Here is a 13,420-nt window from a genome sequence, read left to right on the forward strand (position 1 = left end):
TAATTTGAGTGGGAAAAGAGACGATTCCACAGAATGAGGATGTGGGAGGGAAGTGAGGAATCTGCTGTTAGATGGAATGTCCACTAGAAAGAACGTTAAGAAGGTAAGTTACTTGCCCTCATGATGGACACTTCTAACCACAGATTCCTCACCTTTCAAATAGATACCAAAACAGTACCTCCCAAAGTGGACTGTGGATTGGCCTCATACCGAAAAGTGCTGCAGGACAGAACAGAAAAAGTGTTCCTCACGTTGGACTTGCCTGTCAAAGCAGTAGTGATTCGTGACAGTGTGCACCAATGCCCACATCGCAGTCTGACAAATGTCCAGAACAGGCACTCTGCATGACAAAGTTCTTTTCTGTACCACCTTACCTTTCTTTGCCCCAGAGAGCCCCACAAAAAGCTGATCATCCAGCTGATGGTTTTGGTGCTATCAATGTGAAAGCTCAAGGTTCTTTTGGGGTCTAGCCAATTAAGCCTCTCCTCCAGTTTTGAGGGGCAAGGTGAAGAAAATAAATAATTGGGAGGGTAATGGATTGCCGGACATGAAAAGGAGTCAAACCTTTTGGCAAAAAGACCACCCTGGCCCTCAACACTAGTTTGTCCAGAAAAAGGTGCTGTAGGGTGGCTGCACTGAGAGAACCTCATGCTCACTCAGGCTCAAAGAGAATATACATTTGGATTATTAGGAGGAACAACTTGAGATTCTGTGGCACCAAAAAGGGATTGGGAGGAGACGTGTGTCAAACCTTTTAATAAACCTCATCACAGGTTATTTAAACATGGACGGCAGGTCCGAAAAACGCAAAAAGGTTTAAAGGTCCAAAAGACAACCTTTAATGGTGCCCACTACCAGTCATTGGATGGCCAGAGACAAAACAAACAACAAAGCATCTGACAGTTTGGCTTGTAATGGGTCTGTGTTGCAGACTCTACACCAAATCAAAATGTATCCCAGTACTCAGCATAAATGGACTTTGTAGTGGGGCTCCACGCAGCAAGGTTAACATCCTAAGGATGTAGATTAAACACTATCAAATGCAACTACGCAATCTCCACATATCAAGGTGTAAAGTCCACAGGCCAGGTGCAGAACCCTGCCCTGCTGCCATCACAGAAGATCCTCCTGAAGCAGAAGCCTAATCGGGTACCAGACGTTCATAGACAGAAGTCCCAGCTACCATACTCTCCTGGCCCAATCAATGGCCACTAGGATGACCTAAGCCAATTTGTCATTGATCTTTTTTAGTACTCCGGGGCAGGAAAGGCAGAGGCGGAAGGGTGTACAGGAATCCCAAGCTCAACTCTAGCCAGAATTCCTCACTCAGTGAGAGATGTTTTGAAAACTCCAGTGTTCAAACGTTTTGACACTGTGTGTCCCTGACAGTGGCAAGAGGGTGCATCCAGATTTCTCACTATGGTTGGAAAATGCCCAGGACCACCTCACGGTATAAGTGCCATTTGTGTTCTATCAGGAGATGGCAGATGAGCTTGTCCACCCTGGCACGGAAAGGTCCCATAAGGTGGCTACTACAGTAACCATGACCCCACACCACCTTTTTTGTTCCAGTGTCACATGGTGATTGTGTTTTACATAAGACCTGTACCTGTCTTGCATGGATGGTTGCATTTGCGTAACGTTGTTGTTGTTCGTTTTTGCTTGTTCTATATAATGTATGAAACACAAGCAACTGTTCTGCCTAAGCTCTTGTTTTTTCCCGTTTTATATGTACCTTGCTGGACGCAGGACTGTGCCCTACTGTATTTTATTGCAAATTTATATAATATTAAACAAACCTCGTCTGGCTGGAAAGCTTTAATATAGCACTGATTCTTAGTCTATGTTCATTCCCCCTTCTTGTACTCTCCCTTGTCGGGGACTACTGTATTTGTAACTCACTGATATCCAAGGTCCCTGACCATTACAATTGGGTTCCCTTGTTTGTAAAAACACATTCATGTGGAAAGTGTCAGGGGGTGAGAGACTCAAAGAACGTGTCATGGCCTTTAACTCCTTGAAGTGTACCAGGGAAGAATCTGCGTTCTCACCAAAGATCAGTCCAAGGGCATATCCATAAGTGATGCTTGTACATTCAGAGAAAAGCCTGTAGACCAAATCCAAGCATGGCGATGGAGCACCACACTAGGGCAGACTACCCTGTCCATATAACAGATCTGGTCTCATACTGACCATCCGGAATGGTTTAAGCCCAGAAGGTGCAAAAGTCCTCAGGGACTGCCAGCAACATCTTACTGACCATATCCCAGATGGCATGTGTATATTGTCCAAGCAGACAACTGGCACAGACCGTCATTAATGCAAAGCTGGCTGATGAAAACATTTGCTTCCCAAATACCTCAATTTATTTATTTATAGAGTTTTATATAGCGCAAACTTGATCCTGAGGGATATCAGATCGCTTTACAATTAGAAGGAAAGGAAGGTAACAGTTCAGTACATGAGTCAAATGGGGAATATACACAGACAATATACACGGACAATGAATCAAATAGGGTTCACATAACAGACCTTTTATCCTCATTAACTCTCTGTCCAGGGGTGTCATATGGAATTAATTGGTCTTCACCTCACTGGTGGAAGCCTTGACCACCAGACTCTATGGAGTGAGATGTGGAGTCAAACATCAGGGTCACCTAGCGTTGGTCTGTAGTGCCTAGATACATAACATCACGGTGGGCAAGAGCAAGGTTTAGCCCAGGTGCCCAGTAATATGTCAGTAAGAGCTTCATTGAATTCTAGTGAGGTCTAAGAGGAAGCCTGAGCACATTAGATTTAAATTCCACAGAAAGGAGATGTTTTGAGCCCACTTGCCTCTTTTAAGTCCATGTATAAACTGTTATCACCATAGGGTGCAGGTAAGGCATCCCCATCCTTATTTCCAAGTGCTTTTAGACTCTGATCAAAGTCTGAGCCAAAACGTAGGTGGTGCACCCGAGGGCAGCTTCGCAGCACAGGCAGTGTTTTGCTTTAATCTGACTGTACGGTGATCCGGTGCATCTGGGTCAATTAAGGCAAAATGACTACGGCTCGATGGCAAACAATGGTTTTTGCGCAGGGTCCTCCTCTGGTGGTGTTACCCAGGCTCTGACGGCGAAGGGACTAGAGCAGAATTTTGCCTAAGAGTGGAAGTCTGTTTTGAAGCCAGTGCAGAACCTGGAGGGCGCTCAAGAGGCACAGAGGTTGCAGAGGAAGGATCCACTGGAGGTAACCCAACAGGAGGCCTATTGGATTCCTAGGGCTCGAAGACACACCATTGGGAACCAGAAGAGTCTGGCACCTGAGGATATTCTAAAGTGGATAAATCTGGGGTTAGAATAGCTATTAGAGAACAGGAAGTGCCTAGGGGCAGAAAACCATAACAAACAAAAGGGCTCCAATCTACAAATATCCACCTGTCTTGTATGAAAAAGGGACACAAGGAGTATGCAGTGATTACAGATGTGTCCTCTATATAACAAAATGGGGGTGAAACACCACATAGAAACTACATAATGGAATTTCCTTCAATACCATCACCCGGATTCAAGCAGTGGTTGAATGGGTAGGCTTTAAATCACCTCAGGTGAGGAGTACCAAAAAGTGGTAGAAAGGTGAGGCAGTAGAAAGGGAAATATCAATTCAGAACAAACTAAGTGTACAGAATGCAGCTAAGCAGAGTTGTGTTTTCATATGGTCATAACAGACGGGCTCAATTACACTCTACTATGAAGAATACCGATCTCAAGTACATCATTCAGTCTCTTACTCCGTTAAAAGTTACAATTTAAATATACAAATTACTGTAAGGTATCACTCACCTTGTTTGTAACATCCAGACTGCAGTTAGCTTCGCAGAGCGCTATTACAATAGGAATATTCCCATCTTTGCAAGCCACATGCATTGGAGTGTTGCCATGTCGATCCTGAAAATCTACAATGCACCCCTGGCTGATGAGAGTTTTAACAACTTCCATTTGACATCTTCGGACTGCAAGGTGCAAGGCTATGTGACCATCCTGAAAATACACAAGAGCTGGAGTCAGTCATGTGTCAGACTCACAATTAACGTTCTGCTTAACGGCCCCATGGCTCTGTGCCCACCATCCCAACAAGATGCAGGCGTTGCCAGCTTTTGGACACGTGGTCAGCTCTATTTCCCAACATGGCCTTTCTCTAGGTCAAGGTTTGCAACCTTTTTTGAGGTACACAAGTAGAAATTAGGTTGCAAGAAAAAAAACAATCATAGTTGTAAATTCCACATCATGGCCTGCATGTCTTGAATACGTTTTAAACTCTTCTTGCGTTAACTTATATACTGTGACAGAGTCCACAAGTATAGTGGATTATCCACCATCATAACTTTAGCGTTATGAATGGAAAGGGAGTGTGTGAGCTAGCAGGCGGAATGCATGGAACCAGAAATTCTGAAGTTTGTGAGATTTCACAAACCTATATGGCCTGAAACTCTTGTAAAGTGACTCCTAACAAAGGTCGGTAATGCTGCGGGTGGGAATGAGAAGGAAACACTTCCAAAACTCATTAAGGTTATGGGTCAGGCGTTTCACCAGAAGGAAAATATTTACCCAATGGCGAACAAAATAGCAATAGGAAAGCTTGCAAATGCACATTTCAAGCAAATATAGATAGGCAGATGGTTATTCTAGTGGACAGTGTACCCGATTAGAAGTATGAACCCTTATGGAAATCTAGAAGCTTGTAAAACCCACAAAATTCACAAAAGCCAGAAGTCTGCTTCAAGCTAAAGTGAAGCATATGGACATAGTTTTACTTTTTTGAACAGGACTTTGTTGTACTTCTTAGCCCAAAGCCAAACCTCTTCATATAAATTATCCATGTAGACTTCACTTTGCGGCTCAGTTCTACAAATCTTACTATCCAATTAAGCATTATCAATATATTGTATTTAAGCATCGTCAATTTTCCAGATTCAGTTCTGGCCTTTATAGTTCAGATGGCAGTGTAAGAAGAACCCGAAGACTATCAGTCACCTGCTTTGCTGGTAAGCACCACTGACCACATTGATGAAATAGTTGATTTTAGAAGTGGTACAAACTAGGTCAGATATTGACTGCGTTGCATCACCAGCACATCATCATTTAGTAGTGACAGGACATTTACAGCCAGTGACTGCCTCCAAAGCAACCCATTAATCTGGGGTTAAAAGAGCATGATTGGAGCATAAAAGCTGGTGGGTATTTACCTAATTTGTTTTGATGTAATGCTGATCGTTTCCTTATCAAATTTTGTGACTCACAGCTATGGCTTGACTTAGTGCATTAGGTATCGGTGAAACTTTCTTGCAATCGGAATTCTATAGGTGGCCTTGGTCGCTGCTGAAAGCATCAAGTAGTTACAAATGTTCTGCTGATGTGGTAGCTTTTGGAGAGCACCATATACAGAACATTACAAGATCCGTATTCCTAAATCCATGATGGCTTGGTCTGGAATAGGCACATGGACTTTGGACACAAAATGCTCAGTAAAGGATGTTAAAGAATTTATAGCAGGATAACTACTGCTCCAAATATTGCAATCCATTCTCTAACCTCTGCCGATATACACTCAGAAAACCTATTAAATGCAATAACTGGAAAACAGCATTGATATAGGTTGAGCATTTTACAACTTCAGAACTCACAGGTAGCCTGTCAGCAAGAATGATTTAGTGGACAACATGGGACCTTGCACTCAGGAGAAATGAGGGAAACCATGCATGAGCATTCTCAGTTATCCTGGTCATAAGGTGGAAGGAGGGTGTAAAATGGACATAACCTGGAAGTCAAGAACTGCAGCAGTGTCTGGCAGGATCAGCATAGGTGCTACAATCTCACAGGCAAAAGGCAAAAGGATGAGACTCTTGACCCACCTCCTGCTCCCAAAAATCAAACCATTCTCAGATCCCCTTGGGAGGCAGAACTATTAATGTGATTCATACAGTAACACTCATACATTTCAGCATCCATCTTGAGTCTTGTACCCTTTATGTCCGCGGTCTTAGGACTCAAGTGATACTTCAAGCGTATTGAGATCAAATGCTAGATTTTCTTGCAGTGTGATCAAACATAATTAGCATTGATTATTTCTACTCTTTCCACAAGAGTACCATGTTATGTGCTCTCCTATGCCCTCCAGATGTTTTCCACTTCTCATTTTCAGTAAATATTGGAGTTGTTTTTAATCAAGCTATCGAATGAACCTAACTCATCTCCAACACTATAAAACCATGTTTTGACGTGTTCCACTTTCATTCCATAAGAACTCTTCTCATCTTGATTCATCTAAGAATGTAATACTTCATTTAAGTTCACATTGATCTCCATTATAAATCCCACTAGAAGTAGATGTTGGCAGCACGCCATACAAGCGAGTCATTCATACTGGTTTATTATCACATTTTTCAATGTCTTGTGTACAACATCTCTCCAATTTAATCTCATTCACTCTGAAGCTGATGCCTAGGGAGAAGTGCTTTCAAACTGCATGAGTAGGCCACGTCACTGTACTAAAGTTGATGTACAGGGGGAGAGGACACTGGGGTTCCACTCAATACCTAACTGAATGTGTGTGTGGATACACACTCAAGTGTAAATGTGTGCCTTACTGTAAAGTTCCAAGAGTCAAGATACCAATCTGAAACAATGGATGTTTCAGATTCATGCCTGTCAATAGTGACCACCATAGAGAACAGGACCTTCCTGCAATCAGGGACGAATTGTATTGCCCTGCAGACTTTTGCACTGCTTTCTCGTGTGAAACAAACTTTGGACAGGTAAGAAAGCAAACATATTTCCTGACTGTCACATAAGTCTGATAAAATATTATGTAAAGTTATGGATGCATCAGAAGAAAAACCTTACGCCAGCATCAACTGTTACATGTTCACAGAATGCTCTGAGCAGAAGGCAATACAAGGAAAATGGTTTAAGACGATTGATGGTCATGTGCTAAAAATGCTTAGTCCAAAAAGAAAAGATAATATTATGGTCCAGTACTGTGTGCTGCTTTCTAACAGGGAGAAACAAATTTCAGGGTAGAGTGCCCGACAACTGAAGCTTCACAGGGCATTAAGAAAGAAACACATGCATTCTCGAATTTCTTAAAGGTGAATAAAACAGCATAGAGAAGATTTACAAGAGTTCCCCCTGGAACCAGACAAGCTCAGTAGGAATAACAATCAAGATCATCATCCAAGGAAGATCTAAGGGAAATGGGTTATGATCAAATGGAAGAATCTGGGACATGTATCTCCTACTGAATCACCAGGCAGGCCACCCAGGGGCTAGTAAAACACCCCCTCTGATGGATAATGATAGTTCATCAGCCGAGTTCATAACTTGTGTTGAAGGGGAAACAATCTAAAGAAGCCCCTATCCTCAGTGCAACAGATCCCTTAGGAGAGGTTAGACATCAATAGGGCAAACAGGCTTGCTAATTTCTGCCAGTGAAAAGGGGAGAAGTCCTAAAGAAACTGCCCCTACAAATCTAGAAGAACATGCAACCCCACTTTAATGACTGTCTTGTTGATCAAAAGAGTAAACTGAATGCACCCGAAGTTTAGAAGGCAGGCAAACCAAATCTATTATTATGTGGCTTTACCTCCTGCACAGGAAAGAGCAAGAGAATTGATTTGATATTGAAGTGCACAGGAAAGCCTGCCGAGCAGATCCACTTAAGCATTCTCGAGACCTGCCATTCAAGCAGTGGAAAAAGTCACACTATATCGTGTTGGCCAGGTCTACGTGCAGACTGCCAGGGAGCTAATTGAGATGTGAATAAGAGACTCCTGCCTGCTGACTTAAATACTGCAGAGATTTAGTCATTATGGATGAGAACACTCACAAGGGAGGCCAGGAAGGCCTCCAGTATTAGAAAAAGGTATTCAGCTTAAAAATATCAATATCCTAAAATCCATAGATGATGGAGTCTCAGAAGAAAAGAGCATGCACTCCAGTGTATTATCAAGGAGTTTGCATTAATGCTGATCTGATGAAGTAGAAGAAAAAGGGTTTCAGCTGATTTTAGTTCTGTCACCACAACCAAAGTCCGGAAATGGCAAACCACTGTTGAATTGCTGTCTCCATGATGCATCTAAAACAAGAAGCCACCAGACCAAGTGTCCACTCTAACCACCAAGACAAAGTGAAGAAATGAAATGGCTGAGAACTTGGCGCAGATCCAAGGCCAACAGTAGCTGCAACACTGCATGAAGGGAGTGTGGCACAGTTACAATCTTACTTAAACAGAGGTAGATGTGAACTCATTGAGCCATAGATCAGCCGCCATAGATGTAATTATCTGTGGACCATATGAAAAGAAGCACTTACTCAAAACAGAAGGCTTGCAATGGTACGGGGTGCTCCACAACAAACCTAAAACAATTATGGAATCACTAGAAAAAGCATACGTGAAAAGTCCATACTTAAAGTTGCCAGCACAAACTCAGTTATCAATCAAGTCACTGACTTGAACATTTTATTTTTTCTAATAGATGGTGGTCAAAGATGATGGTATGTGACCAGCATTCTTCTTTTCCATGGTCAAAAACCTGTAGATAAGCGCTCTGATTCTCCAGGGTAACTGCCTTTTTTGACTTCAGGTAAAACTGTTTGTGAACTCCTATGAGAGCTTTTGAAACCAGATAAGAGTAGGGAGTGGGGATAGCATGACAGGATTTTAGAAAAGTATTTTTGAAGGAAAAGATTCCCATCAATGGTGCAGATTCATGGGTTTGTATGCCCAATCTTTAGAGATGTACTTTTGGTAACAGAAGCAGGACATGGAGTGGAGTAAAAAAAAAAACAGAAAGGCACCTTTAAGACAGATAGCAAGGAGCAGACATTCAGAAGAAATCATATGGCAGCAATCGATAGTTACGGGACAGAGTAGCCCTGAACAACAGAAAGGTCTTACTTCACCAAATACTAAAATAAAGTGTGCCACAGTGAAAGGGCAAGACTCGCAAGAGACAATGAAGAAAGGCAAGTGCATTTCATGGATCTGAACATAACCAAGCCAAGTCAAAGATGTCACTAATGCTCACCGATTCAGTAGTACAAATGCAATGGATGCATAAGGATTCTTGCACCCAGGTAGCCCTCAACACAAAATAAACTGAGTGTGTGTGAAGAGAAATAGATGGCAAAAAAAAAACCAAAGTAATGGATAATCTTTCTTCCTTCTATAGACTCCTTTAATCTCCACAGGGATATTCTTTATCTTCTAACCTCATTAATTTTGACGTGGCGCCGCTAACCACTCTTTCCAAACCTTCAGGTTATGTTTCTATTCCAAAGCAGCCAACATCCTTGCTCACTTTGCCACTGGATTCAAGCTAGCCTGGCTGATGATGGCTGATTAGCCAGAAACCGGCCCCAGGATGCTTGTTTCCGGTCCAGGGAAGACATGGCTTGGCAGTCCGGACTGGACTGTTCCCATGAGGCACAGGGTAAGACTGATTTGCATATGGCCATGTCGGAACTGGGGTGGCGGAGTGAGATAAAGAATGATGATGGATTAAACCCAGATCAGTTGACTGGGGGAGAGTGCTTGCAATGTTCAACACTCCGTCCTTCATCCCCTTTGGTTTGGCAACATCCTGAACATCACCTGTTTGGATGGTAATCTGCATTACACTGTGGACAGATTTTGCTGCTCTTGGAGTGAGGCTGCTGCCTCGATGCATAGGGATATTCTCTAGATGAACTATGATCAGTCAGCGGTATTGGTTCTGGTTGGTCCCCCGCTTGTGTAGTCATCAACATGACGCCCAGGTACACAGAGTACCTGCATCCAAAATAAACTAGGCACCCAATCAGAAGACCTTTGTTCAGTTATACCTTAAATCAACAGAATTTCTGGCACACGTTTTCGTCCGCTACCTTGTAAAGGATATGGTGGCAGAGAAAATGACTGCATCCCAGCTTATCTATGGCAATTCCCTGTATCAGATTTTAATTTTGCCACATCACACTACTTGGCTGACTACATAATTTAACTTGCCCAAACTCCATTGGTTTTCAAGAAGCACTTTGTTTTAGACCTATGTACCATCAAATTTAAGCCCATAACCATGCAGTTCTTCTCATCAGCTACATCTTGGGCACCATGGCATGCACTAGGATCTTCATCTTGCTGCCTTAACTGTGTACTTAGTCGTTCTCTTACCTTGATACCACACCTTGGAATGACATGCGTCCTGCTTTCCAGGTACAGCATAATGTTTAGCAGCCTGATTCATGAAGCGCAATTGCGCTCGCAAAGGGCCAGATTCTGAGAATCTGGCCCTTTGCGAGTGCGATTTTTGCATTTGGGATTCATCATCCCAAATGCAAAAATCGGTAATTGCTAATTCGCTAAATTGCGAGGAATTACATTTAAGGAATCTCTATTTGAGATTCCTTAAATGCAATTCATGAAGCATTTTAAAATTGCGAAAATGCAATTTTGGGCCGCTATTTACCGAGAGGTCAGACCTCTCGGTAAATAGCAAAAACTTAGAAAAATGCTTTTAAAAGCATTTTTCTAAGTTGCATGTTGCACACACACATGTCCCTTGGATATGTGTGTGCGCAACACCTATTTCAATTTGCATTTCAGGGGTGCTACAGGGTGTCCTTTGGACACCCCTGGCACCCTTTCAATCGCTATCTTATTTGCGAGTAGCAAATTGCTACTCGCAAATAAGGAATACTCCCCATTCATTCCTATGGGCCTTTTGGCCCATAGGAATGAATGGGGAGTTATTCCTTATTTGCGATTAGCAATTTGCTACTCGCAAATAAGGAATGTGTAGGAATCGCTATTTATTTAGCAATTCCTACATGAATACCGTTTTGCGAATCCTTAATAGCGATTCGCTATGATTCGCTATTAGGGGCTCGCAAAACGGCCCGTTGATGAATAAGGCTGTTAGTCTTTAGGAAAAATCTAAAGGCATTACTTTTCCAGAGTTTATTCAGCGCTAGGACATCCGTTAACAGTGCGGCTACAAATTGCTCATTCATCAATCTTTCACCTTTCCCCCACCAGCACTCAGTCCCCACCTTTATTCGCTCACAAACCAAACGTCATTACAGTAATGAAATGTTTAAATTGTTTTTGTGTCTATCGGTAACCCATAGTCAAAGTGGCGACATCCTCCAATAAAAATCCGATAATCTAACTGGGTAAATTAAATGCTAGTACAATTTTAGAACTAGAACCCAAACCTAACCACTTCAACGTTTTGGAATCTAAAGATAGTGACATTTATTCAGGTCTCTGAGAAACAAATTGAATTGGAGAACACGGTTGAATTATGGTTTGGCTTTAGGTAAATAAATTACTATAGGCCGCAAAGCTGCTATTTGAAGCTCCAGTGAACAGAATTACCTCTAGACATCAGCATTTATAGTGCAGTAGCACCGCATAGTACAGTGAATAGACCGAACCATAAACTTTGTTTATTGAATTCAGAAAAAAAATGACAAGTTCCACCCTTTACAAAACATATTCCCGAAAAGCAATTCCGCACACCCTTGCACCACATCATCATATTTCCTTTATTTCGGTTCAATAGAACCATAAAACATTTAAAATAAAGGAGGAATAAAAAGATGCACTTTTAAAAAAAATTCTAATTAATACAAACTCGTTTAGAGAATTACAGTCCAACAATACAAGTCTCATCATAATTTAAGATCCATAATAGTAGAATACAAATTACCAAAAGTTATTAAAAAGAAGCATACCAAAGTGAAAAAGATTTGCAATTAGATCAAGTAAAATCCTTCAAATACATTTGGGTAAGAAAAAAAAAAGATATTTCTAAGCCTCTCAAATACATTTGAGACAGGATAATAGGTGGGCAAAAGATACGCTTACTGTTTTAAGAAAGCATTCAACCCAATACTAGGCCTGGGCGTAGTTCACGGAGTTCCGCTATGCGGAACTCTGCAAAGGGACAAAAAAAACTCCACGGAGTATGGCAAGCAGCAGAGTGCAGCGCGAGGGGCCATTTTCGCTAATCTTTCTGCCACTCGAGTATAAATTCTATCCGAGTGGCATCTCGCGCTCGCCAACTTAAAGTTGGCAAACGCGAGCAGAGAAAAAACTCTGCTGCGCTATGCAGATCAGAGTTTTCTACACTCCGGAGCGTGGAGTGCAGAAAACTCCATGAATGGAGCGGAGTTCACCGCCAGGCTTATACACCCTTGCACATAACCTTTCCTCACCTTGTCAGTGGCATCGAGGTCGGCGCCATGTTCTGCTAGGCAGTCCACAATGTCGTGGTAGCCTCTTGCGGACGCAGTCAGCAGGGGTGTCTCTCCTTCACGGTTCTTTATGTTGACGTTGCAGCCAGCTTCGCAAAGCGCCTTGGCCACGGGGTGGTAACCATGCCAGGCTGCACAGTGCAGTGGGGTTTCTTCTTCCTGTTCATAGGACAAACCGTTATAGGCACAGTGCATTAAAACAATGAAGAAATAAAGGTTTCTGGCTGCCGACATCCTTTATATTTATCTTTACATTACAAGTTTAACAGTGACGGAGCTTTACATATCCTATATGGAATTTGGAGTAAAACTTTTTTATACCGGCCATGTGAAACTGCTCTCACTTAAGAAAATTATAGTTTACATAGACCCCACCTGCTTCAGAAATTATTTATTGTTTTTGTGTAGATTGGCATGAAGCATGCAGAGAAATTCTCAAAATTGATAAATATGGGCCCTGAGTATCAAAGAGACTAAAATGCATCTGTCAGAAACCATCCTCCCTGATTGGAAGCTGAGGGGGCTCGTGCACAAGTGTGCTGAGGTGTAAATGCATTTGCAGCATGGCATCACACCTTCACAGCGGCATCCTTTGTATTCAGATAGTACCCCACGCACCGCAGCTTCAGGCCTCGGAGAGGAATCCCTGACTAAACAGGCAGAGGCTTTCTGAGAAACTGTGGTAAACGTAATGGGGCAACCAAGTGTCCCTCAGAACCTGGGTGTGCGTATATTTAAAGTAAAAATTGGTTCTTTCGGGGTTTTCAATTACTTAGGGCAAGTAGCAACAGCTTACTTATAACAAATATCAATGATTTGCAAAGGAAAAATAACACCAAAATTAGAATTCATTACTGTATTTAGAGAAATTCAAATAATCATGGCTGTTGCAATATACAATTTCAATATGAAATACGTGACTGTGGTGAAAAAGTGACATGTGGTGATAGGTGATAAGGACAGTACACTATATACAGAAATAATTGAGCGGGCAATGAAAAAAGGGGAGAAAGATTTTATAAATATGTATGTCCTTATTATTTTAGCACATATGCTTCAGGATCCAATGACAAATGGGACTGTGATCATGAGCGTTGTGTAGACATATACAATACGCCGACGTTTCGACCCTGTGAGTTGCGCAA

The 13,420-nt window shown here is 42.1% G+C and overlaps 1 protein-coding gene across 2 annotated transcripts in view; it reads right to left on the reverse strand.

Moving 5' to 3' along the window:
- Positions 1-13,420, reverse strand: part of DAPK1 (death associated protein kinase 1) — a 615,679-nt gene that overhangs the window by 123,407 nt on the left and 478,852 nt on the right. For both annotated transcript variants that reach the window (XM_078675702.1, XM_078675704.1), the window contains 2 exons: positions 12,237-12,434; positions 3,822-4,019 (listed from right to left, as the gene is read on the reverse strand). In XM_078675702.1, coding sequence (XP_078531828.1) covers positions 3,822-4,019; positions 12,237-12,434 — 396 coding nt within the window. The remainder of the gene's footprint in view (positions 1-3,821; positions 4,020-12,236; positions 12,435-13,420) is intronic.

The sequence above is a fragment of the Lissotriton helveticus genome, chromosome 2_1 (genome assembly GCF_964261635.1).
Source record: "Lissotriton helveticus chromosome 2_1, aLisHel1.1, whole genome shotgun sequence".
In the NCBI taxonomy this organism is placed as follows: Eukaryota; Metazoa; Chordata; class Amphibia; order Caudata; family Salamandridae; genus Lissotriton; species Lissotriton helveticus.